Source organism: Monodon monoceros, unplaced genomic scaffold (assembly GCF_005190385.1).
Source record: "Monodon monoceros isolate NGI ecotype Baffin Bay Population unplaced genomic scaffold, NGI_Narwhal_1 Super_Scaffold_18, whole genome shotgun sequence".
In the NCBI taxonomy this organism is placed as follows: Eukaryota; Metazoa; Chordata; class Mammalia; order Artiodactyla; family Monodontidae; genus Monodon; species Monodon monoceros.
In genome coordinates, this window is record NW_021703774.1 from 41,240,771 (window position 1) to 41,268,702 (window position 27,932).

At 40.4% G+C, this 27,932-nt stretch overlaps 1 protein-coding gene across 2 annotated transcripts in view; it reads left to right on the forward strand.

Annotated features, from left to right (window-relative positions):
- The window catches only part of CENPF (centromere protein F), a 59,693-nt gene extending 38,845 nt beyond the window's left edge, over positions 1–20,848 (forward strand). Inside the window, exons 13-20 of one of the 2 annotated variants that reach the window (XM_029230589.1) lie at positions 1,292–4,033; positions 5,257–5,409; positions 8,536–8,712; positions 9,056–9,217; positions 11,502–11,664; positions 12,885–13,361; positions 14,801–14,979; positions 19,650–20,848. In XM_029230589.1, coding sequence (XP_029086422.1) covers positions 1,292–4,033; positions 5,257–5,409; positions 8,536–8,712; positions 9,056–9,217; positions 11,502–11,664; positions 12,885–13,361; positions 14,801–14,979; positions 19,650–19,853 — 4,257 coding nt within the window. In that variant the 3' untranslated portion in view covers positions 19,854–20,848. The remainder of the gene's footprint in view (positions 1–1,291; positions 4,034–5,256; positions 5,410–8,535; positions 8,713–9,055; positions 9,218–11,501; positions 11,665–12,884; positions 13,362–14,800; positions 14,980–19,649) is intronic. The other variant, XM_029230590.1, reaches the window with a different exon arrangement.
- Positions 20,849–27,932: the final 7,084 nt, after the last annotated feature.

The following is a 27,932-nucleotide window of genomic DNA, read 5'->3' on the forward strand; positions in this document are numbered from 1 at the left end:
AAGTATGTGGGACTGACATGCTATTTCTCTAATCGAGTGCCTAGTAGGCACGCAATCAATGTTTGTTGAATTGAAATCGAAATTAAATCTAAACTAAAATATTTTTAGGGTTCAAGGGCATAAGAACAGAATATACCAAAGTTTTGAAAAAATAAACCAGAACTTTAGGAAAGTGAGTCAACTTTATTTGAGGAGTAAATTTCTATCATGATTATCTTTAAACACTATTATATTGGACATTACTAAATATGTTTTTTAAAGACTCCTGGAGAAAATCATGTTACAGTGTCAGAACATGTTCTTCAGGACGTCTGTGTGTTTTCACTCTTTGTGAGTTAATAAAGCACATTAAATATCAAATTGGAACTTAGGAATGGTAAGGTGATATGAATTTTAACCTCTTTTGCCTTTTTCAGACTGTTTTTAATGTTAGAGTTATAGTCATGAACCTAAATATTGGAGTTTATTATGTACTTCTGAATACTTTTCTGACAATTTGCTTGGTACAAATTTGGATATCAAATCTCTGATTTGATATCAGTCATTCAAAGAGACATTTCTTTCTTTACAGAATATGAAATTGTTCGGTTACTTACACCTTTCTCTTTTCTAGTCTACCAGCTAAACTAGTAATGGCGTACAGACAATGAGACTCACTTAATTCCCTCCCTCTACCTCTGTAAGGTAGGGAGGGCAGGTGAGAGGTGACAGCAGTTGTAGTCAAAGTAGTAGATCCCTATTTTACAGAGAAGAGAAAGTGAGGTTCAAACATGTGATTTATCCAAGAATATAGTAAGTGCTGGATCTGTGATTAAGTCCTTGGGCTGGGAATCTGGTCATGAAACCCTATTGCCTTCTCTTATTGAAGAATATCATAAATGCTGAAGATGGAAGCCGACCATTTTATGTGGAATTTGTTAGCCTCTTATTTGATAATCCCAAAGAAAATTTCATATTTAGGTTACCTACAATATTGCTAGCAAGAAAAAAATTTTGAAATGTAACTACATCACAATTTAGATGATCACGTAACTGACCCTGAAGGGTTTGTGTTCATGATAAATACCCAGTACCTTGCCCACAGAGAACACTTACTGAATGTTTGTTTAATTGTATTGAATATTTGGATGGAGAGAGGTGAATTTGGTGGGAAGAATGCCCTTTGAAGAGATGTGTTTAGCAGAAGCAAGTAGCCAGTTTCTCAAAAATAATACTATAATTCAGCCTATTTATTCTATTTTGATTCTTCTTGAAAAATAAAGTGGCTTCTCATTATATCTTACAACTACAGGCTATTCGGGGTGGAGACGATAGCTGTGAAATAAGAGAGTTGGAAGACTATACTTCAGAAACTAATGAGGGGACACCAAAGCATGAGATTCATCAGATTTGTGAAAAAGATGTTCAGCAGGACCTCAGTCTAGAGATGGAGAAAATAACTAAGACCAGTGCAATCAAACTTATAGGAGAGTGGTCCGGGGAGCAGTCCCCAGAAACCAGTCATAGGACCCCAGTGGAAGACACAACCCAGGGCTGTTCAGAATGCATTTCCGAATTGTCACTTTCTGGTCCTGATGCTTCAGTACCTATGGATTTTCTGGAGAATCAGGTAACCATTCAGACTCTCCAACTGCAGGTAAAAGAGACATCAAATGAGAATTTGAGATTACTTCATGGCATAAAGGAACGTGACCAAAAAGTTGAAAGCTTGCTAAATGAAATCAAAGAGTTAGACTCAAAACTCAATTTACAGGAAGTACAACTAACTACCAAGATTGAAGCATGTATAGAATTGGAAAAAACAGTTGAGGAACTTAAGAAAGAAAAGTCAGATTTCAGTGAAAAATTGGAATCCTTTTCTCGTGATAACCAGAGAGTAGAAAGTTCGGGAGGCCTCACTTCTAACTTAGAAATGGGCACAGATAAATTGTCACATGAAGGTATTGAAGATGAGGTAGCCAAGGTGACTGACAACTGGAGAGAGAGATGTCTCAATGTGGAAAATGAGCTGCAGAGGGTGAAAGCTGAGAGAGGTAGCACAGAGCATCACGCCCTCTCTGCGGAAGCCAACTTAGAGGTAGTTCAAACAGAGAAGCTGTTTTTAGAAAAAGACAATGAAAATAAGCAGAAAGTTATAAACTGTCTTGAGGAAGAACTCTTGGTGGTCACAAGTGAGAGAGACCAGCTTCGTGGAGAATTAGATACTTTGTCAAAAGAAAATCAAGAGCTGGATCAGATGTCTGAAAAGATGAAGGAGAAAATACAAGAGCTCGAATCTCATCAAGATGAGTATCTACATCTCCAAGAGCAGCTGCAGAGTTTGGAAAAGGACTCTCAGGCACTGTCTTTGGTAAGAAGTGAGCTGGAAAACCAAATCAGACAACTGAATAAAGAGACAAAATCACTCGTAAGGGAATCCGAGAGCCTGCAGACCAAACTGAGTGAATTGGAGCATGAAAAGCTGACCGTCACCAAGGCCTTGGAGGCTGCACTGATGGAGAAAGGCGAGGTCGCGGTGAGGCTGAGCTCAACGCAGGAGGAAGTGCACCAGCTGAGAAAAGGCATTGAGAAACTTAGGGTCCGCATTGAGGCCGATGAAAAGAAGCAGCTCCACATCTCAGAGAAACTGAAAGAAAGCGAGCGTAGGAACGACTCGCTTCAGGATAAAGTTGAGACCCTTGAAAGGGAATTGCATATGGCAGAAGAAAACCAAGAGCTGGTGATTCTTGATGCTGAGAATTCCAAAGCAGAGGTGGAGACCCTAAAAACACAGATGGAATTGATGACTGAAAGCCTGAAAGCTTTAGATTTAGACCTTGTCACCATACGGTCTGAAAAAGAAAATCTGGTGAAACAACTACAAGAAAAACAAGGTCAGGTGTCTGAATTACACACGTTACTCTCTTCATTGAAAAATGTATTAGAAGAAAAGGAGCGAGAGAAAATACAGATGAAAGAAGAATCTAAAGCTGTGGTGGAGATACTGCAAACACAATTGAAAGAGCTAAGTGAGGAAGTAGCAGCCTTGTGTGATGACCAGGAGACCTGGAAGGCGGAAGAACAGAGTCTGGACTCCCCAGTGCAGGAAGTACATCAGCTGAGAAATAACATTGGAAAGCTGAAAGTCCACCTAGATACTAATGAAAGGAAGCAGCTCCATATCTTAGAAAAACTGAAGGAAAGTGAGCATCAGGCAGCTTTGCTTAAGGATACAGTTGAGAACCTTGAAAGAGAACTAGAGGTATCAGGAAAAAACCAAGAGCATGTGATTCTTGAGGCTGAGAAGTCCAAAGCAGAGGTAGAGACCCTGAAAGCAAAAATAGAGGAGATGGCCCCAAATCTGAGAGCTTTGGAGTTAGATCTTGTCAATACAAGGTCAGAAAAAGAAGATCTGACAAAAGAATTACAAAAAGAGCAAGGTCGAGTGTCTGAATTAGAAACATTAAACTCTTCATTTGAAAATCTATTGCAAGAAAAAGAGCAAGAAAAAGAACAGATGAAAGAAGAATCTAAAGCTGTGGTGGAGATACTGCAGACACAATTGAAAGAGCTAAGTGAGGAAGTAGCAGCCTTGTGTGATGACCAGGAGACCTGGAAGGTAGAAGAACAGAGCCTGAGTAGTCAAGTAGATTCCCTTGAACATGAGAAGGCTCAACTGCTACAGGGCCTTGACGAGGCCAAAAGTAATTACATGCTTTTGCAGTCTTCTGTGAATGGCCTCATTCAAGAAGTAGAAGATGGCAAACAGAAACTAGAGAAAAAGGATGAAGAAATCAGGATACTAAAAAATCATATTCAAGACCAAGAGCAGCTGGTCTCTAAACTGTCCCAGATGGAAGGAGAACAGCAACTTTGGGAGGAGCAAAGAACAAAACTGGAAAATCTGATGGTGGAATTGGAGCAGAAGACCCAGGTGCTGCAATCCAAAAATGACACTTTGCAAGACACCTTAGAAGCTCTGCAGAATTCTTCCAAGGATCTGGAGAAAGAGCTTCAATTGACGAAAATGGAAAAACTGTCCTTTGTTGAAAAAGTAAGTGGCTTTATCTCTGTACATTTGAATGTGTTGTCATGCGGGAGGGTCAACCACTGTGTGAATTCTCTTTCCTTCTGGACAGCTTTTGCAGTATTGGACCAAACTTTGTAAAGGCTTTTGGGGTCTTGAATTGTGGGGACATTGAGTTGGCTCCAGCAGTGGTGACCCTTTGCTTTGGCACACACTTCCATGGGGCACTGGTATGGATTGGCATGGTTTTCACTGTGGCACCTGGACAGGGCAGAAGCTTTTGGGTTGTGCATGGTTCCTTTCTCACAGTACATCAGAATAGTAGCCCCCATACCCATACGCAGTTGAGAACCACTGCTGTAGAGAGTATAACAGATATCAGTTCGAATCAGTAGGGATCCCCTTTGCTGCTGCCCTGCCTTTTTTTTGCCTTTAGGAGAAAGAACTATTAAAGATACTGATACAATTGTAACTGATAGAACCCTCGTGGCTCCCGGGGCATGTCCTGGGGATTTTGTGCTTTCAGTCCCTCTTTTGTACCTTCTCTTCGGGCAGTCTCCTGTTCTGTTAGCTGATGTTTAAAGGGGAAAATCTGCCATCTGGAAGCTCAAATATTAAAGAAAAATTACGTTTTTGCCCTATACTTACTGACCTAGGAAAGTGATTCCTTCAAATTAAGTTTTTGCTGGACAAATATTAAGAGACTGTCCAGAAAATACAATCAATCATACCTCTGTATTTTCCAAGAATTTCAAGTTTTTGTATGGCAGTTATGGGTGGAGACAGACAAACTATACCAGGCTGTTTCAATCTGATACAGGGACGAATGTAAACAATACTGCTTTAACTGGTTTTAATGAATCATAGTCATGTTTCTTGCATTTTAGCATGGCATTGGAGAATTAGTAAGAGATCCAAGAGCTGATAAAGTCACTGCCTCATACAATCTCTGATATTTAAGTTTAATTCAAATCTTTACTTCTATGAAGGATTTTAAGACTTGGTAATATTATCTTTCTTTGTCATTCCTTTCCTTATTGTTTTCTTTTATTAAGTCTTGCAGAGAAGAAAAGGCAAGCTTACCAGTAGGTTTTGAGAATATTAGTTGAGTGGATTAGTAAAGGGAGAATTAGCTGGGTTTTATTTTATTATTGGAGGCTAAAGCGAATGTCGTGAATATGCCATATAAGAGTGATTAATTTGATCAAACGGACAACCATAAGCAGATCCTAACGAAGAGGAAATTTCAGGTAAACACAATGACTGTGAAGGAAACTGAGCTGCAGAAGGAAATGCTTGCGATGGTACAGAAAACGACGGAGCTGAAAGAAGAATTTAGTAGGGAGAAAAACAGGCTAACTGAAGATTTAAAATTAGTGTCGGAAGAAATGAAGAGCAGAAAAGTAAGTTTCTCTGTGACAGATGCATTACACTCTGATAATTCTTGTGCACTCCCTCCTTGTTTGTTTTTGTTAAGACCTTCTGTAGTGTACTAAACTTTTAGCTTTTGAAAAGAGTAACCCAAGCTCATGTCACGATCAGACCTGCAGTAATTTTCGCCATCCAGCACTGTCATGAGCCCGGAAGGAGTCAGGCGAGGCCCCTGAACACATGAAAATACCTGTCATGGAGCCCAAATAGTTTTTTCATAGAAGATGACCCTTGTAACTACATTAATGCATACCAGAAATGGATTTCATGCTGCTTTCAGTAGGCTGTTGTCCTAGCCTGCCACAGATTACAAGCCAGAACTTGCTAGAGACAAATGCACTGATCTTGCAAAGAACTAACAAAGTAACAGAAAGAAAGTCATAGTAAGATGTAAAGTTGGAGCAGTCTTGGGGTGCTACTTTAGGGCAGGTTGTGGCAGAACTATAGCGTTTGGGCTGCCACTCCCACTGCTGGTCCCCTAATAGACATTGCTGATTCATGCGCTTTCTCCTGAATCTCTTCAACACCAAGTCTTAGGTAGCAGCTACCATGCATGCAAATGGTAAACACTCCTATATTCATGTAGTCCTTGTGCAACTTCATCCCTAAGTAATTCTCAGAAAAGGACAGCAAAATATAATTGTGATTATGACCCAGAGTAATCACAAAAAGTTGAAACGATAATTGTAATGGCCTGTATAAGGAGTTGGGGAAGTTAGTGCTTTTCTTTAAATGCGGTATTTAATCTAATGAACATTGAAAAGCTTTGGCATTTAATCTCAGCAATTGGCTCATGGAATTTTCTGGCAATGCTGTGTGGAAGGAGTTCCTATGGATGATATTTGAGTCCTGCATCTGCTAAAATCTCCTTTGGTACTGAGCACCTTGGGAGTATCCCAAGTATATTGTTATTTGTCTTTCATTTATAGGCTCTACTGAAAAGGAAAGCTAGGTGTTCAGCCTCAAGGCCATACATATGAGTTTGTTAGTCTGCAATGGCTTTATTCATTCTATAAACACGGCTAAGGTCAGAGGATAGAATGGAGGGTGATAGCTGTCCTGTGGTTCTTCCTGCACCCATAGAACTTACCATCTTGACATACAATAAATCATTAAATAGGAAATATATCAAATAATCATAAACTGTTAAGTGCTATAAAGGAAACAAGATTCTTCACGGCAGAATATTTGGGAAGTGGAGTGTGGGGTAAGGAAGAACCTAATTTAGATGGCGTGGCCAGAGAATGTCACGTGCAAGGCAAGGAGTCAGCCACGTGGAGAACAGGGCAGACGAAGGAGCCTTCTAGGCCTAGAGAGCAGAGTGGTAGAATCTCTGAAATTAGAAAAATCTTTGTACATTTTAGAAATGGAAAGGAAGCCATTGTGTCTGGAGTCAGATGGAAAATAATAGGAAAGAAGGTTGGAGCAGTAGGAAGGCATGGTAAAGAACTAGAGTAGAATCTAAAGTGACACCAAATACATGAGGTTGGAGATTGAAGGAAACGTTTAGGGTGGATACATGAATTGGGCTAGTTCAGAATATAGGTAGTGTTTAAAAAATTATGGGAATGGTAGAAAACATAGATGGAGAAGAGAAGATGGCTCAGGGCCTAGCCCAGATGCCCTCCAGCATGTAGGGTGAGGAAGAACCAGCAAAGAAACTGAGAAGACAAGATGAGGCAAACCAGGAGAGTGTCATGTTCTAGAAGCCACGCATGGAGGCTGTCTCAAGACCGAAGGAGTGGTCAGCGGCAGCACATTCTACCTGGAGGTCGAATGAGATGAGGGCTGAGGAGTGCTCCTGGGATTTGCAACATGGAGCTTAACGATGCCGTGAAAAGCCATTTCAGGAGGAGCTGGGATGAAAGCAGGTTGGAGTGGGTTGAGGGTGAACGGTTGCTGAGGAAGTAGACACAGCATGTATATAAACACGTATAGAAACAGCTATTTGGGGTCAGGCACGGAGAAGCCAGATACCTCTAGGGCTGCAGTTTTGTTTTGTTTTGTTTTTTTTGCGGTACACGGGCCTCTCACTGTTGTGGCTTCTCCCGTTGCGGAGCACAGGCTCCGGACGCGCAGGCTCAGCGGCCATGGCTCACGGGCGCAGGCGCTCCGCAGCATGTGGGATCCTCCTGGACTGGGGCACGAACCCGCGCCCCCTGCATCGGCAGGCGGACTCTCAACCACTGCGCCACCAGGGAAGCCCTAGGGCTGCACTTTTGATAGTCCTGCACAGTGAAGGGAGAGAAGGGCAGAAGAGTGGGGGGCCTTTGGAGGGAAATTCTTAAACTGATAGAAGATGGAATCTAAGCTGGCCAAGGAAGAAAACGTAAGTCTGGAGGGGCTTGAGTGTGAAGGTGGTGGTGATGCTGCTAATGAGGTCAAGAAATTACTGCACTAGAAGTACTTAAATAAGTGAGCCTGGGAGCCTAGGAGGGTTTGGTCCAGAGTGTTTTAGTAGCGAAGTCCAGGTTTCAGAGACTCTGTGTTCCCCGTGGATGTAACCTTGGGCTGGAGCAAAGGAAATTGCCACTGGAGGTGAAATCCCCATTTAAAGTGAATACAGTCATCCCTTGGTATCCACGGGGCATTGGTTCCAGGCCCTCCCCAGATTCCAAAATCCGCAGATGCTCAAGTCCCTTATATAAAATGGCATAGTGTTTGCATATCACCTGCACACATCCTCCTGTATACTTTAAGTCATCTCTACATTACTTAAAATACCTAATACTACCTAAATAGTTGTAAATACAATGTTAATGCTGTGTAAAAAGTTGCTGGTACACAGCAAATTCAAGTTTGGCTTTTTGGAAATTTCTGGAATTTGTGTTTTGGAATATTTTTGTTCTGTAGTTGGTTGAATCAGTGAATGTGAAATCTGGGGAAACAAGAGTGTTGACTGTACATTGCTAAGGATTTATAGCACTAAGTCTATATCGATTGTCTTGCCTGTAAACTATTACAGGCAAGACAGTACTCAGTATTTTCTAGATATAGATATATATATCCAGTACTCAGTATTCAGTATTTTTTAGATGTTGATATATATATCTAGGCTCTTAATTATCTTCCCATGATTTTATTATTTTTCTCATTAGGGTCAACTGAAGGAGCTCATTCTAGAAAACAGCGAACTGAAGAAGAGTTTGGATTGTGTACACAAAGACCAGATGGAAAAGCAAGGGAAGATGAGAGAAGAAATAGCTGAATATCAGCTACGGCTTCAGGAAGCTGAAAAGAAACACCAGGCTTTGCTTCTGGATATAAACAAACAGGTAAAAATGTGTGGTCTGGTGACTGGGGGAACTGGAGAGAGTGTGTTGACCATGGTGATGAGGCATTTTTTCCAAGGTCAGTGTTCTGCATTATTATTATGATGTATAATCCTGTGAACATCCCATCCTATTAAGTTCCCTATCTTTCCACCAGTTACTTGCACATGTCTTATTTTATGACTTGATTTTTTTAAAAATACATTTCCGTCTTGGAGTAGAATAGTAAGGGAGTTGCAAAGACCATTTGAAATGGTCCCCGGATCAGCAGTTTTCTTTTTTGTTTGTTTTCTTTACAATATTTTCACCTGAGCCTCCTGGCTAAAGTAACATTTTTCTGCCCTAGTATGAAATGGAAATCCAGACATATCGAGAGAAATTAACTTCTAAGGAAGAATGTCTCAGCTCCCAGAAGGTGGAGATAGACCTCTTAAAGTCCAGTAAAGAAGAACTCAATAATTCTCTGAAAGTGACCACTGAGATTTTAGAAGAATTGAAGAAAACCAAGGTATGTTCACTTATCATTACTTCATGACTTAGAATGGTTCGTATGTCTAACAGTGGTTTTAACAGTATGAAATTAAGTGCTTTCATTTTAATTTTCATGAAAAAAGTTTTTTGTTATCATAAATAATACCATTCATCACTTGTCTGCTGAGTTGTTTTTAAAAATTAGAGGATAGCCTGCAGTTCCATAGCTTGAATAAACTTCATTCATTGCTCAGTGAATCCTTTCAGAGTAGAGGATGTCAGAAACTTCTTGAGATGGATATGAAGAGCAAGCCAATAACAGATCAGGGCAGGCCCCTCCAGGTGTAGATAATAATAATTTGGTGGTGAAAGTCTTGCATGACTGGTCTTCAGGTTCACTGCTGTCACCAAACCCACTTTACCATGGCTTATGGGGAGATCAAGCACTTGGTCAGGTACACATATGTGTATGTTCTCCTTTTCTTTTCCATGCAAGGACCATAAAACTTTTTTCTTTATAAAAAAAAGGAGGTGAGCCCTCATCTCAGTATTGTGAGACTGTAGAAGGTGCTACAGCAATTCTACCTGGAGAGGGAGGCTGTTTTGATACCCACAAAATTCTTTTCATAAAACGAATACCATCCAGAATGTACAATATGAACCTGGAAAATAAATATTTTTCAGTAAAGGTCAGAAAACTAGGTATAGATTTCTTATGTTTACAGCTCTTATACAATGATCAAGGTGAAGGAAATATACCAGTAAAATACAAACTAAGTGCAAAATAACATTAATGATCAATAATGTCCTGTTGCTACAAAATGAGAGATGTTAGGTTTAATAACAAGACAGAAGTAGCTTCAGGTCTAAGTTTTAATTTACTCACTTTCTCCTTTTTTTTAATCTTCGACAGTTGTACTGTGGGGAATGTCTATTTATATATATGCCGTGTACAAAATGGTACATTGTTAGTTGAGTCTATACAAATCTTATATAATTTTAATGAAGTAGAAGTTGATAAGCATTGCTTTATTTATTTACTTATTTATTTATTTATTTTGGCTGCGCTGGGTCTTAGTTATGGCATGTGGGATCTTCGTGGCAACATGCAAGATCTTTAGGTGTGGCATGTGGACTTCTTAGTTGCGGCATGCGGGCTTCTTAGTTGTGGCGTGCATGTGGAATCTAGTTCCCTGACCAGGGATCGAACCCAGGCCCCCTGCATTGGGAGCGTGGAGGGCTACCCACTGGACCACCAGGGAAGTCCCAGCATTGTTGAAATTGAATTAAATCTATCTCTAATCCAATTACTGTTGGAATCAGAAATAGAAAGTTCTGAAAGCGCAGATTTACATTGCTAATAAATTATTTCAAGGTGAAATGTGCGAAGAATGAAATCTACTTGTAACATGAATGCGATGCTCAGGTTCTTTTTTTTTTTTTTAATAGTTTGGTCTGCCTTTATATGTTCATGATCTCTTATCAGAAACTCTTAGAGCTAGATTGTTTTACAATTCTGCATTTCTTAGATATTGCATAATACAATGCATATGCCACATATTACATAATGTCCCATCAGAATCTTGGGGTAATACTTCATAATCAAATTCATATTTCTACAGCAAAATGTATGAATATTTTTACAAGGTGGGATAAATAAAGGAATAAATTCCTTCATATCTGTTCAAGTCACGTTTTGCCTAGAAATCATTTTCAGAGCTTTTTCTTTTTGATTTTGCAATTGTGCTTAAGGAACTGTGAACATGTTCTACTGAGAAGTGCTTGATGACATAATTCTGCCACCATTCTATTCACTTTTTGTTTGAGCTGCTATAAAATTTAAATTTGTATTGTAAACCATAATATCATTTGGCCTTAAATTTGTGTTGTGAGCCATTGGTAGTGTCAATTGGTGTGACGAAACAAATGCCATCTTAGGTATTGAAATTGTGCAACAGCACAGATCACAAAAGGGAACAATTCTGTCATCTAGAGTGTTTGGCCTACCAAGAATATGTGCATGGACCCTTGGCCCCTACCTCCCGGTGTGATTCCTATTGGATAAACACAGACATAGTGGGCTACTTAATAGGACATTATGTTAAGAACTGTGACTGATGCTTGCTGATACTAAGAAAGGGAGTGACAAAACCACAGTGTCTACTGGGGGGACTTAGGACACTGCGCAGAGAAGATGAATTGTTTTGAAGATAATAGTTCTTAAATTTACAGCATATGATTCTTAATTATATCTTATTATTTTTCCATATGCTTATGAAAAGCAACTCGAGGTTTTAAGTGGAATTACTTCTGTTTTGTAGATGGAAAATCTAAAATATGCAGATAAGTTGAAGAAGGAAAACGATCGTGCCCAGGGGAAAATAAAGTTGTTGATCAAATCCTGTAAACAGCTGGAAGAAGAAAAGGGGATGTTGCAGAAAGAGGTATCTCATCTTGAAGCTGCGCAAGAGAAACAGAAAGCAGGTCGGTGTTAACTGGGTACATCAGTGAACCCAGACTGTTTTCCACTAGTGAATCATACACTTACGGTGTGTCTGCATGGGAAGTGTCGTTAGTGCTCTGTTCTATGACTGCATGCTGATTTTCAGCAGTTAGCCGTTTTCAGCATTTTCCAATTTCAGAATTTTGTGCTTAGCTTGGGGTCATTAATAGGATTCAGAATGAAGCCTGCATTTTAAAAACAGAATTATTGCATCTTCTGTTCTATAAAACATACAAAAAACTGGTAGCCCTTTCTGCTAATGAGCCTTTCCAAGAAGAGTTTTTCATGTGGATGTCCATGATGTAGTTCTAATGTAAAGGAAGACTGGCATGTGAGCTGGCATTGGTAATTTATAAACAGCTGATTCTGGTTGTCCTTGGCCCATCCTGGTGGGTCAACTAAATGGAAGGGTTGGGGGCTATATTTTTGGGTATGGAGGTGAAATAAAAAAGAAATGACAACTCTTCCTGCCACTTTTCTCCACGTATGCCCCCAGAGTGGAATGCTTTTTCTGTGTGGATAGATGATGGCAAGCATAGTATAAGTGCCTCTTTTGGACCATACATAAATTGGCACGGGTGGGAGGTCAACAGTCTTGCCTCCTGAGAAGAGTACTCAGAATGGATTGGGGCTCCAGGGAGTGTCTCTAATGGAATCAGTGCCAACCAGGCAGCTGTAAGTTACTGAGACCTCTTCCCTTATAGTATCCCTCAAGCCCTTGTCCATCAGATCCTCCATTGCCTCCAAATGGTTTTCAGAACTTCTTTGGCCTTGTCTCGTCACTGGCCCTTTCCTATCTCCCAGAGCCATTACAGCAGTGACTTTATATTCTCTTTCGACTTTTACTGTTCATTCCCTTACAATAGAAAGGACGGACGGGAAAATCGGGGATGTAATAAATTAATTCATTTGATGTCATATGATAACTATAAGGAGGTTTGATGGATTGGCTGAAATATGAGTTTGAGATTTTGGTGGGTTATGTTTAAGCTATCCTAATAAGTATGTAACTCAGTAGAATATGTATGTTGATATGATCCCTCCCAAACAAGAACTATAAGCACATATACAGATAGACCTTCTGCCACTCTTCCCAAAAATAAAAATCAAGAAGCAAGTCTAAGGTTATCTGCTTGCTGATGCCCAGTGTTAATCAGAGAAGCGTCAAGTTACAAATGATGTGTCGCTTTATTTTTGACAGGTACTGTTGTGGATGCTAATGTTGATGAATTAATGACCGAGATGAAAGAACTGAAAGAAACCCTTGAAGAGAAAACCAAGGAAGCAGACGAATACCTGGATAAATACTGTTCCCTGCTTATAAGCCATGAGAAATTAGAGAAAGCCAAAGAGATGTTAGAAACACAGGTTGCCCGTCTGAGTTCACAACAATCTAAACTTAATCTTCGAAGTTCTCCTTCGCTGAATTCAGTTGTTCCAGGACCATCCCCAGTCCCTTCTGCTACTGAAAAGAAGTTATCATCTGGCCCAAATAAAGCTTCAGGCAAGAGGCAAAGGTCCGGTGGGATTCGGGAGGATGGGGGAGAAACCACACCTTCTACGCCAGAGAAATTTTCTAAAAAAAGCAGGAAAGCAGTCAAAAGTGGTATTCATCCTGCAGAGGGTGCAGAAGACGCTGAGCCTGAGCCAGAGGGACTTCCAGAAGTTGTAAAGAAAGGTACTCATAATTCAAAAAGTATTTGTGTTCTTTTGAAAGTGCTCATAAAAATTCACATACAAAAAGACAGAAGCATTTATTTTTTAGGTTATTGCGTAACAGTACTCGTTGACCTTCAGAAGCAATAGTCCACTGTTAAATTGGTAAGGTATATACTTTCTTTTCTGTCATGAGAGAATGGCTAAGATCTAATTACTCATGTCACAGTACCAAAAGTGCTAGGAGATTTGAAAAATGGCTGTCAAAAACCTGTTTAGAAATTGGCATTTCTGTGTTGAAAAATCCCCAAGTCAAAGACACCCTTCGAGCTTTCCCACCTTCAGTCCTGTGTGACCCCCAGGTAGTGGGTGAGCTAGAGGATGGGCCTGATGATGCTGGACCCCTGGCTGAAGCCACTTACCACTTTTTTTTTTTTGAAACCCACTGGTGCTCCAAGTGCGGCCCAGAGATTAGGGCCAGTCTAGGAACTTTTGTTACTGCTCCATGATCAAAACAATGTATAGAAATCAAGAGTAAGAGTTTGAAATTTTCATAGCCCTTTGCTATTGTTGCAACATTCAAGCACATAATCAGTTCTCTATTAGATTCATTCTTATTGTACTATACAAAAGTATCATTCCACAGCAGATGGGAAATTACTTCCCACCCCTCCCCCGCAAAATATCAAAACCAATTTTTTGCCATAGATAGTTTGAGAAGCACTGCTCTGAGTAACTCTAGGCTTTAGGAAATCAAACCCCTAAATAGTTAGCTATCTCTTTCTCGTTTCTGTTTTTTATTTGTAGTTAAAGGGTTAAAAACAAAGCAAAACCACATGCTGCTGTAGTTACTGTAGGTACTTTAATGCTGTGTGTGACATGCTTTCTTTAAGTATGCTTGGCATTGCCCTTCACCGCTCAGTCATCACAGGTCCTGTCAGTTCCCTCTGTGGAAGGAGATGATGAGTGCAGAGCAAGGTCAAGTCTCTCCTCCCCCATAGTTTTTCTGCCTGAGAGTAGTTGCCTCAAGTAGCTGCTACCATTTCACATTTTCCTCCTTTCAACAAGAGCAGACCTTTTCTTTTATCTCTTTCCTTTCCATTTCACCCATTGTTTCCTCCTCTAATCCAAATCTTACAGGAAGGCCTGCTGGTGTGTTCTTCTTAGAAAAGTGCGAGTTAAGACATCCACATAAAAGAAGCAGGAAAAATTTTTTCTGTTTAATGTTATTTTCCCCATGTGGTTTCTTACGTTTCTAATAAGAAAAAACCTGTTAGTGATTTATTCAATTTGATGACTCCAGGGTAACTATGAATAAAGTGTGTCCATTGTCCACTGTGGCTAGGAGAAAGTGTTTTCGGAGTCACCCTTATCCTTGTTCAAACTTTACCTAGTGAGTAGTACTCCCACCGTAGATAGAATTGGAGCCAGCAGTGTTGACAGGCAGCTTTTTGCCTTTAGGGTTTGCCGACATCCCAACAGGAAAGACTAGCCCGTACATCCTGCGGAGAACAACCATGGTGACAAGGACCAGCCCCCGCCTTGCTGCACAGAAGTTAGCACCATCCCCCCTAAGTCTCGACAAAGAAAATCTCGCTGAGACCTCCAAACCAACAGCTGGTGGCAACAGATCACAAAAGGTAAACTACTGTGAACATGTATCTACCGTTTGAAATCCAGGAAGTGACAGCATTATCTGGGCAAGGGTTTGACACTGCGCCCTCTGACTCAGGAGCTCTTCAAAGTCTGACCTTCCCCCGGGGGTATAAAGAAGTCAGTAGTGAGGAAAGTAGCGAGCAGATGCGAGGATAAACATCACATTACCCTGCCGCACTTGTCCTTGACCCAGCGGGCCACTTATAAATTGTTCGGCGGGAATTGGCGTTGTTAGATCAGAGCTCAGAGGGTCTGTAAGAAAGTTTCGGGCAGTACCATCGAAGGATTTGGCATGGGTACTGGTCATTGCTTGCTTCACAGTTTTCCCTCTCACCCATCTGCCCCCCAGCTGCTGACTCTTTGTGTTTTATTATTCCTTTACTTTCTACAAAAAGCACGTATTTCAGTAGATATCTGGAGAAAGTAGCTCTGTTTATGGATGTCTCTAGTTTGATTGTTGAGGGTAGGGAGGGCTGGGATCTTAGGGACCTCTCTGCACCTTGCAGACAGCCCAGTCACGTTATTTAAAGCATAGAGGATATTTGCTTCACAGATCTTTGTCCCGTTACAATAATCCATACCAGCATCTACCACTTATGTATGCAAAGTATATGTATTTTATGGAACTCAAGTTTTATTTTCTTATTTTATTGTACTCTCCTAGTAAGTAGTATTATAAAAGGAGGAAGAAAGTAAGACTTACGAAGATTGAACCTGCCCAGACTTAACACCTACTCTCTCTCAGCTCCAGTCTTGATCTTTTCCCATTGTTTCTCAAACTAGGGATTGCAGGAATCTTGTTGGAAGTTTCTAGAATGCATCACAGATTTTTTTTTTTTAATGTCGTGATTTTACTTTGATTGCTTACTTGTCAGAGTTTAAGTATTCAATGATTACCTTGAACCAGCCAACAAAGCTTTGAAAGTGTAGTAACCCTATTTGTGTAATGTAGTAATTCTTAAGTGGGCAGGCATGCTCCTCAGTAGGATTTTAGACACCCAATACAAAGACACTGGTGATTAGTTGCATCAAAGCAAGAACATATATGCACATGTTTGCTATGTTGATGTATAAGGGCTTTAAGGATTAAGGAATTTATGCCTACTATTAAGTTTGTTCATAACTTACATTATAATAAAAATTTGATTAACTCAGGAGTGAGGAAGAAGGGTCTGAGGTTTTCTTTCACTTATTAAAATGGGCCCATTCATGACTTGTATTAGAAATATTCTACTGTTTTGTGCAAATTTCTTCCCCATCCCCACCCCTCCAGCCCCCTTTTTATCTTTTTTTTCCCTCACTCGCTCGCTCACTCACATCTGGATTTAACTCTTGGATGCTGGTAGCAGTAGAACACTGAAGAGCACGCTGGAGTAGGTCCTGACTTTCCAAGGGACAATAGGAACAGCTTCTTCTCCATAAAGTAACCAGCCCCTTTAAAGAGTGAAGCTTCCAAGTTTGACTAAAGCTATTAACCGCAAGCTAATTCCTGAAATGAAGTATTTGGCTCTTTTAAAACAGGAAATCATGATACATAGGTAGTACCCTGTACCTCCTGCTATTTCACGGCAGCTCACTTTCCTGTAATTACTCGCCTAAATATCTGAGTTCCAGTATGACTTCTGTGATGTTCCTGGTTATGTTTACAGTTTACCTGTGTCCTCATGTCTAATAGAGATATTTGTTGAATGAATGGAGCTGTGGATGTCCTGAAGTGATTGCAATAATAGATGTTTAAAGGTGTGTTAGGAAATCACCTCATGAAATCATCATATGGGTCATTTTTCCCTTCTTTTATGAGGAATTGATGTTATTTAAAGCAGTTTCCATGTGGAGTTTAGACTTACTATCTAAGAAAGAGAGCTTTGCACGCTAGGGGGCCTGCTTTCCACGCTGCTGTCGCATCTGCTGAGGACAGAGCAATAACCATGGTTGCCTGCAGACTTGTGTGCTTGCTTTAGCTACAGGCTGCAGTAGGCACCAGTGGTTATGAATTGCTAAGCAATTTTGTGCACTGTGCACATGAATGGAGGGTGGTTCCTCTTGAAAGAAGGTTATAGGGGACTTCATGATTAGATGTAAGCCTTTGAAACCCGGTCTATTGATTTTTTTTTAATATATATAAATTTATTTTATTTATTTTTGGCTGTGTTGGGTCTTCGTTGCTGCGTGCGGGCTTTCTCTAGTTGCGGCGAGCAGGGGCTACTCTTCGTTGCGGTGCGCAGGCTTCTCATTGTGGTGGCTTCTCTTTCTGTGGAGCACGGGCTCTAGGCGCATGGGCTTCAGTAGTTGCGGCACGCGGGCTCTGTAGTTGTGGCTCACGGGCTCTAGAGCACAGGCTCAGTAGTTGTGGTGTATAGGCTTCGTTGCTCCGCGGCGTGTGGGATCTTCCTGGACCAGGGATCGAACCCGTGCCCCCTGCGTTGGCAGGCGGATTCTCAACCACTGCGCCACCAGAGAAGTCCCAGCCTATTGATTTTTAATTTAATTCAGCATTTTCTGAATCACCTTATAAAATGCTTGCCTCATTTGTTGAGCATATTTCATCACTCAGTTTGAAAAAAGAGAGAGCAAGGTGTCGTTTCCTAAAGCAGTTGCTTAGAAACTTGGGATTATGAGCCTTTGCCTGAAGTCACTGGCTGAGTGTTGAGAGATTTCCTAGATCGTTTAATGGAACCTTTAGTGACATCTGACAAGTTCAAAGGGGAACATGGGTAAAATGCGGATTAGGTGAGGATCACTCTCTGTTATGTCTCTGGGATGAATAAGCCCAGAGCTCCCAGTTTGCTGGGAACAAGGGAGTTGTGATTGTGTGTAAACTTGATCTGAATCTAGGGTTGGTAGTCAGCTCCAGAGGACCGTCCACTAATTGTAGAAGATGATGGTGAGGCCGTCACCACAGAGTCGGTCAGCAGTTTCATGGGGTCTTAGCTATTTTTCCTACTAATGAGATTCATTTCCAATGAGCCATTTGCATACCTGCCCTCTCCCCACTGTGGCTGCAGACACAGTTTGTAAGACAGTCAGGGTATGGGTGCACTTAATAGCTTAAGTACCTGGTAAGTCCGACCTCACCTAGTTATGGGTGAGTCTGAGGCTAACTAACCAACATGAGGATCAAGTCCATAGTGTAAACTCTGATCACCGGCTACAGTTTCGTCAATTCAGAATCAAAGAAATTGAGTCTAGAGGGGGAGGCCAAAGGGTGGGCTTTGGCTATTTAATTGGGTTTCAGGAATTGAGTAGCTTAAATTCTCTTTCCCCAGCTTGATCTCTCCATCCCCCTGCTTTTAATGGTGAATCTAAAGGTTTGATTCTCCTGCAGCTTTTGGGTTCAAGGGAAGTGTGTTTTTGTATCACTTTCTACTCTAAAAAAAAAAATGAGGAAAAGAAAAAGGAGTGCCAGTAAAACTCTGGTTTTTTTTCCTTCAACTTTCCATGGACAGTAATTTTCCATTAAGTCCTAATCCTTCAAGGCTGCTCCTTTTAAATGTCCTGCACATCCTCTGAGGTAGAGGCAGGCTTTCCAGGGATCTGATCTGTCGGCCAGATTTACTATGTTTTCTGTAATGAAGAGTATTTAGCTGCCTTTTAAGACCACGTACTTCCTATGGAAAGAATATAAACGGGGAAATAATTTCCATTCTTTCTTCTTACTGATTCAGAAGGAGGTCACCGGCAGTCCGTTGCGCAGGGAGTGACGTGTTCCATAGCCGCTTATCAGGCTTGGTACTGAGCACGTTTGTGCTGAGCACCCTTGTTAAGAGTCCTTCCTCTTTCTCTTTTACAAATCTTCCTACCTGAATTGTCTACTCTTGCCTTTCACTTTGGTTAAGTGACGTTTTTTCTGTGCTTCCTCTGTCGTGCTCTTCTTTCTCTTTCCCGACCCCATATCTTTTTTCGCTACCATGGAAACCTCAAAAATATCTCGACTTTACCAGCTACCCTGCCCTTTCATCTACTTCTTAAAGTCTCGCATTTTTGATATTCCCTCTTTCTCTTAAAAGGCAGGACATCAGAAAGGGAATTTACTTTTTTCTGGACTTTATTTTTAGATAGCTGCCCTTCTGCCATAAACCAAATATGGGAATAAAACAGCAATGTAAGGGGAATGATTAAAATGCTGGTATGTGAGGAAGAGGTTCTAGGTCTTTTAAATGTTGTAAGTAAAGCTTCCACTCTATGAAGGTGGTATTACTCGTTTGGAATACGTTCATTTGAATGACAGCAGGGGCTCAGTTAAGATAAATGGAAGCTGCTTTGGGTTCTTATTTAGGCAAATATTGAATGTTTGCCAGGTAGGCATATTCTGGGCACTATGCATGCAAAGGTAAAGAGGACATAGTCGTTGCCCTCAAAGAGCGTACCTTCTGACCTGAGAATGTCACACTGGCCTTGGGAGTGAGTTTGCGGCCGTCAGAGGTGTCAAGGGAAGCTTGCAAGGCGGCTGGCTGGTCAGAGGTTGTGTCCGACTCTTTTCTCTAGCTTCTCTGTTAGATGGGGGCCTGTTTTCGGGGAAGAAGAAATAGTAAAACTGTGTACAACTCCTAGAAGAAGAATTTAACTTCAAATTTGGTGATCTAAGTGCTTGATTTTTCGTGTTGTAGAAATGTGAATGTGATTTAAACCTCTAACAACGACGCTTGTGTTGCAGGTCAAGGTTACTCAACAGAGCCCAGTGGATTCAGGCACTGCCCTCCGAGAACCCGCCACCAGATCTCTCTCCATCAGTAACCTTCCCGAGAGAAGTTCGGCTGACAGCCCCAGGGAGGGCCTGAGGGCCAAGCAAGGCCGGCTGGCTCCCAGCCCAGAAGCTGGCCCTGAGTCCAAGGGCAGTGAGAACTGTAGGGTCCAGTAGAAGAGCCCTTGTGTGTCAGCACCCCTGGAAGGTGGCTGTAGTTGAATAGAAGGCAGTGTGTCTGAGGGGTTTTTCTTTATTCAGGGAGCACATTATCAGAGGGAAGAAAACAATTCCTTATAAATCTAAATATGTTGGACTCTTTAGATCTCCCCTGTATAACAGTTAGAAAAGTTTGGAAGCACTGATTACCTCTTCATTGATATTCCTCTTCTGTAATGTATAATAGTCCTGTATAAAGCTTTTTGGTAATGTTAACACAAATGGCAAGCACTATATAACAACTCCTGTTTTTATACGGATTTTTACACTAAAAAATTGCAAAACATTTTTTACTTGCAACAAACAGCTCCCAGGAAAATGTAAACTTGCTTTATGGTATTTCCTTGGTATAGTGTTAAGCATAAAATAATTTTAGATCAAGAATTTCTTTGAGTTGAGTAAAACAAAAGAAAACAATGTTATATGTGTTCAAGGAAAACATGCGCACAAATACATATGTGGGTGTGTCCCTCCTCTTCCAATGTGTTTTCTAAATCTTGGCTTATATAACCTGTACATATTTGTGTGTGGGGTAGTGGGAGTTGTGTGTTGATTTCCAATTAGCCTGGTTGCAGACTCCTCAGAGGTGTAGCATATCAAGTTTTCTGTCATTGTGCTGTTTCTGTTGAAGACCAATTTGTTGTAGTATTTTGGTATGCATCCTGATAAATGGTGGTCTTCTATTAAAATATGGCATCTTTTCTATTAAAAAATTCACCTTTGTTTTCTGTAAAAATGATTCCTAAATACAAATATACTATGAACATTGGTACCATTTCTTGCTAACTTCACCAGCCTCTTATAATAGTAAAAATGTTTTAACAACCGATATTACTATATTTAGTGAATGTATTCAGTTATATTAAAAGACGTGATTTGGAATATGGGTCATGAAGATTATGTAGGCATATAATATGTCCAGCCAGCGCTTAGCACATTGTGTGTACCCATTAAATCCCATCAGCAAGGATACAAGTATGTGGTATTTTCCAGCTCATTTACGGATGACAGGGTTTTGAAAATATGCAGGCATTATGAGCCATATCAATTCCAAAAACTTTGGAACAAGTCCTTGTGTCCTTGAATCGGGGTAAAGATGTTTTCCAGGACATGCGCTAGTAAAAGATAATTTGCTCTTGACTTCCAGTTCAGATTGGTGTGTAAACCTTGACAGATACTATCATTTATATTTTAAAATTGTCCGTTGCCAGATGGCCTCTGTGGTTGGATAACGCTTCAATAATATTAAGCTACTTAGTATTCATCCGCTGAGAGTGGTATCCTGACTTTCCTCCTGTTTTTTCTGTTGCTCGAGGTTGCGGTCTGGTGCAATATCCTTATCATAAATCATCCCAAGGCTGCCATGTGCTCAAGGGCATGGCCCAGAGTAGACATTGCTGGGATCAGGCCATCAGCTTTATTGGCTGTCTCCAGTTTTTGGAAGATTCCACTCAATAGGTCTGGCTGGGCGGTTTGGTGAGTCCTTGAAAGCATCTTCATCTTTTCCTAGGTGAACTGTAGTTGCTTTTCCTTGTTATAGGAAGTACTCAGCATGCCTTCCATTTTCAGAATTGTAGAGAATTGTTCACAGTCTTATAAATGGACAGCCAGGACATTAAATATCCTTTTCCTTGAGCTAATAATACTTGTTACACTAGGAGCTGAGCTGCATATAGGATGAAAACTAAATACACTACAGTCCCAACTCTGAAGTACCTAATAAGCCAGGTGAGTCATAAATAAGATCCCAGCTGACAAATCATATGGGGAAATAACCAAGTCCAGAGATCTAGGGATTTGATTCTCATCTGTTCAAAGAGGGGCTTGGTTGAGATGATTTTTCCCTCTTGAATATCCTGTAGGAACTGAGATGGCCCTTTGTGTTATTGGGAGTTATCAGGAGTCCAAAGGGACTATGCCCTCCCTCCCACTTCTACTCACATAAGCTGCCTTCCCTTTAGAGGAAGGGGCTTCACGCTAAGTTCACTGACTAGAGAGAACACTGAGGGAATAGAACTTGGGTAGCTTCAGAAGAACCAGGCCGTTGGCCGTTCGTTCTAATTAGAAAAGGCTGAGGACCTGAAACTAGCATCCTACCTCCAGGTAGAGCTATGTATCTAATGGCACTATTCACATGAGCTATGGCTCAGCTACTTAAACACAGTGTGGAAAATTATAGTCATTTCACATGTTTGCTCAAACCTTACACCTTTGTGAGGTAGACATTAGGATCTCCATTTCATAGGCTAACATTAAGTAAGAGACACGGAGCTTCTGACTCATGTCTGGAGAGAGCTTGTTAATAATAACAATGCGTCTCACAACAAGCTTGCAAAACGGGGATTATACTTACTGGATAAAAGATGATGTAGGCTCAGAGAGTTGAAGTATTTCAACCATGGTGTTCGTGAACATAGAGCCCACTCTATTTCTTGTTTATATTGTGCCTCTCTAGGAGCAGTCTGTTCCAGAATAATTCTGATAGCACAAATATTCCTGTGATAGAAGTAGCTTTTCCTCTCTGTGCAATGGAGATGTCCTTCAGTCTAGGATGATGGCATCTGACTTGTGTTACCTTCTATTGAATTTTCAAAACCATAAAATGAGACAAGCTATAAATTTCAACTTCTAAAAATTGTAACTACTAACTCAGTGCATAAGCACTATTTATTTAAATAAAAGCAAATCTTTTTAAAGAGTCTGTTTTGGAAAACTTGAAAAATCTAAAGATTTGTAAGGCTTTGAATATGCAAGTTTAGTATAATGTAGATGTTAAAAGTCAGGTGTCAGAATGCCTGGGCTCCCCAAGTGACCTTGGGCCAAGTTTGACCTTCACTATGCCCCAGTTTCTTCTGGTAGAATTGGGAATAATAATAATACTCCTGACGTTGTTATGATAATTAAATTAATCGGTTACTATTTAACTATACATAGGATTTTGCACTCAAAATATTGGTTATTCTGTATACAGATAATTAGATAATTTTTAAAATTGCGTTTACAATTGTTAGATAAATCTTTTCATCCAACACTACACATTAATTTCAGATGAAGTTCTGTCCTACAAAATTCTCACCATTCTCAAAACCACTAATGCTTATTTTGCAAATGAGTTTAATCACTGTAGAATTGTTCATATCATTCAGTTACTGATCTTGCGAATGTACTGTCCACTGGTTTTGGTTTTTCTTTGGTTGGCCCACTAAAAATACCCAAAGAAAACAATTGCTGCAATTTTAATTACAAATGAGTTGTGTTGCTGAAGTTCATATAAACTGACCATTTGGAACTCAAAATACATTTCTTTATAGAAACAACATTGCAAATTGTGCCTAATTCAAGCTTAGAAAGTTAATTGAGTTCACACATAATATATTAAAAATGGGAATTACTTTTGTTTCAACTATCAGAACCTCCACTTATAGCATTGTTTTACTGGAAAAATATACTTTAAGCATTGAGTTACCAGAAACTCATTTTTCTACCCCTCAACCATTTTTATAGTGTGTTCTACCCTTCCCATCCTGTGGTGTTGGACAGGAATTTTCTAGTGGTTTCTGGAGAGTAATAGGTGCACAGATTCCTGTCTGCCACATTTCTAGCAGCAGCCTGTCCCGGTATGAAAGGGAAAGGGACGGCTTTTATGTTGGTTCTGATGCTGCAGGTAAGGTCTGTCCTGTGTGATGCTGATGTATTTATGTGTGTAAATGTAAGTGGTATGTTCTATTGATGTTTTAGAAAATCACGAGGAAACACGCATATCCCCAAAGTTCATACATTTTTGTTGACTTGCAGATTGAGTTCCAGCACAAAAAATCCCACCAGCCCTCATCCCCTCAAAGTAAAGAATGTGGGAGGTAAATAAGATGACAGTTCTTTGTTGTTCCTCTCCTCTAGGACGCCTTGAGGATGATCACGGGGTAATGTTTACATGCATAAAAATACCAGATTTGTCAAGCCGAATCCTTGCAGTTTCAAATGCTTTATCTTATTTGATATTTAATAATCTTGTGAAGTGGGTCCTATTTTGCGACTCAAGAAGACACCCAAAAAAGTTATTAAGTTTGTGGCAAAATGAAACTGAGGTTCTAGACTTGATCTCCAGTCCAAGGCTCCTCGTATATTACCTTACACCCCCCAGTAGAGAGGAAAGAGGCCAAGAAGCTAACTACCAGCCTGATAAGTTCTTTTTAGGTTCCTATTCTGAACCCAGTGGGGGGAGTTTCCTTTTTTTTAGGGCTTAGGACAACTCGGCACCTAAGGAAAATGTGCTTTATTTAACCCTTAGTTAGAGATGGTTTCCAGCAAAAGTTACACTGTTGTAATCATAGGGAATTTCACTTCTTCCCGCTTCGAATTCTTCCCCAATGCTGCTTCCTTCCCCAAGGAGGCAGGAAAATGGCAGCTTTCCACAGTTACAGACTTTTTAGGGAAACATTGAGATATTTCTGAGTTTTAAATGTGAGCTGATCCTCTGGGTGTTGAAATCACAGCTGTGTTATCTAACAACGTGTGCTGGCTGAGAGCCCACTCCTTCCTGCTGGACCTTGGGCAGTCCACACGAGGGTTTAACTTGTCCTGGATGCCATCTGCCTGTTGTTTTAATGGTCATCTTCTTGGACGTGGGCCAGCAGAGGGTCATGAGGGCGCCCTGTGTCAGCCCACAATGCTTTGTCTCCCCTACGCTATTTATGGTCAGCCCATAGCTTATACCTTCACAGCAGGCTGGTGGTCATTTCCCTCCAAATCATAGCCCTGTGGGGAAGGAAAGAAGTGTTACTGCTGATTTGTAAACAGGTGACTATTTTTCTTTGAAAATGGCCACGGCTTGGAGCAGGTTAAGTGAGTTACATCTTGGCTCTGCCCAGTTAGGTTCTTTCAGAGGTTTGGGCATTCGGCTTATGAGACAAGTTGAAATACCAGACGTTCATGGACTTGCATATAACAGATTTTAATGGCAGAGCTAATGAATGGAAGATACCCATCATTCCTAGAAGTTAAAACAAGTTCTCACTGAGAAGATTTACTGCAGATTCCACTTACCAATATGCTGTTATAAAAACCAGAAGCCCAAATTAGCATCCTAAATCTCATTCCAACGTGTATAACAAAATTAGAATTTTTAGAATTTTTTCCTCCATGAGGTTGTCATAAACTCATTGAAGAAGAGAATATATTGGTTTGCAAAGAGTCTCACACTGATCTTCCAAATGTGGCATGCGTTGTAGTCAATGAAGAATTCTTTTTTAAACCAAATTCAGCCAGTTAAAAATAAAATTATCCCTAGACAGAAAAGATGGTTGATTGCCTACTCAACTGTCACTGCCACTTTCTTTCCTGTCAATAGAACTCGCTTTTGTTCAGATGCTGGGCAGCATTTGCTCAGGAAATGTGGCCCCGCTCACAGGGAAGGAACGAAATTAGGATAAGCCAGTTTTGGTCATTCCATTCTCTTTTGCCAGTGATTGGTTATGATGACCACCCTGCAGTAACCAATTCTGAGACCAGAAATAAAACAGTTCCAAAACACAGATGCCAGGTCAGAAAGGTGGGTCACTGATAACTATGTTAAGCCTCTGAACCAACCTTGGGTTTCTTGTCAAAAATAAGCTATGATTTTTTAAAGCAACTTCCAGTAGGAAATTCTGTTACTTCACCCACAAGCTTCCTGATATAACTGCAAAGCCCGTTTTCTGGTTTTTTGTTAGTCCATCCCTACACTCTTTATCCTTTCTTTGAGCCTGGCCTGCTACCTGAGCAAGAGAGCTCTTTGAAACCCATATGCTTAACAATCTTACTCTCTCCAGGTCTGTCATGAAAAGCAATTCTGCTTGGATTGGCACAGGGCACCTGTCTGAAACCTAAATTACACAGGGGAGGACGTGAAGAGAGTACACAATGTCCTAATGCCTATTAATGCCCACCTTGAAAGTCATTCATTATTCTGCCTATTGTGATTTTTCTTAACATCAGGTAATTAAAATAGCTACAAGTCCAAAAATAAAATGACTTCTGGGGCATCCATAACTTCTATTATAATAATATGGTTTAATTATCTGGGTTTTCTTTATCATTTTGAAGATGAAGAAATTGAGATCCTGAACAAGAAATAGTTTGCTCTGCCTCCCACACTTTGTCCTAAAATCTACATTCCAGCTACTCAGAATGGTGCTTTTAAAAAATAGAGCATGTGAATAATATTTACAGTTTTTTTTTTTTTTTTCTCTAGAAATGATCATTCACAGCACTGGAAGGAATAGCAAGTTTGAACCACATCAAGAAAATCGGATCTTGAGTTCTATGAGGGTCAAATATCCCTTCATTCTGTCCCAGCCTTAAAGACCAGGGGATTTCACTAGGAAAACCCAGTAGGGAAGCCATGATTAGGGTGCCAGCTGCAGAGAGATATATGTGTGTACGTGTTAATGGAATAGTTATGGGGACAAACACACAGAGTATGAACACTCAGTGTTTCTGGTGACAGGCTCACAGAAGCTCTCTACTTTCCTCACCAGGCTTTTCCCCCAAGCCAACACCCACACTGGAGCTGCTTCTGTGTGCTCTAGGACTTCTCTCTTAGTAGCTCCCAAACATGGCTGTGGGTACCTTTTACACAATTAGGGCTTTAGATTTAAAAAAAAATCCTCAGATAGAACCTGTCAGAATTTTAAGACCTTCTCCTTCTCCCATACTCCTTCTCTTCATATGTACAAACTACATCCTTGTTTGATTCAATTTATGAAAGCCAGAACAAAATCAGAGTATGAATATCATACTTTCCAAATAATTCCCAAGCATTCCCTTTAAATGACAGTGGATGGGAGCCCTACCATATTGCTTTGGGGACAATTAACCTCTTGACGGAAAGACTGAGTTTTAGAGAGAGATTTAATAGTGAGGTTTGTTAGAGGGTCACACCCACCGAAGATCAAGTAGGAGGAATACAGATGAAGAATCTGCAGTGGTCACTGCAAAAGTGAAATATCTTTTAAGTCAGTGTGATAGTAAAAGAATTTCAAGAATAGAAGGAAATACCATCTATAAACTCACCCTAACTCAAAAATTATTTTTATCAGAAATAATAGAGATATTGAGAAGACATTTTTTTCTCATGTAACTTTTCATGACACATCAATAGAGAAGGGTTATTAACCACACTCATCCTAGTTAGATAGCTATCCATTAGGGTTTCCTCTCATGTCTGTGTTTATTGTTATATATTTTTTAAGTTCAAAAAGATAAACACTTAAAAAAGTCTTTTGTTTTCTGGTTTCATACATTAAGTGTCCACTTTAACTGGTTTCTAGTCTCCAAAATAATTTTTGAAATGATTGAGGTAAATGAGCCCTGGGGCTTAAGATTGGTTGGCTTAGACACCATAATCATCTCACGGTAATTGATAATATATTATTGATGGTGATGATCAGGAAATGCTGAGAGATGGACAGTGAGGGAGGAGAAAAAAAATGGGAAGGAGGAACATTGAGCAGCTGGGAAGAGATATGGGTGGGAAAGGAATGAAGTTTGGGGATCAGAACAACCCAGAGAACATTAGATGTTTTACAGTCACAATTCAAGAATTGGAAGTTCGATTGTCTTCTGAGGACTGCTAATTCCAGGTCTGAGCAGACCTTGGAACTCCATCTCACAGCTATTGCCTGCCAACGTCCTTATTTTACAACCACGAACTCATGGAAGCCACTCCAGTGCTCTATCTGCTGTTTAAACACCTCCCCCCCACACACACACACTATTTTTCAGGCATAGTCAAAAAGCCTCTGCTTATTTAAAGAAGCTAGTATAGAACTAAAATCAGGTTATTTCAACTCCAACTCTGATTTAACTAATAGTTTTAGCTTCCGCCACCACATTTCTGACAAGCGATGCTATCCTATATTGACTTGGACTGGTTTGTGTTCCTCTACCCTAGTCCTACTTAATCTTTTAAAAGTACCTCTATTACCCTCTATTATCACCTGCTGGGAGTGAGTTCATGACCTCATTTGGTTAGCATTTCCATCACAACGTTACATATGC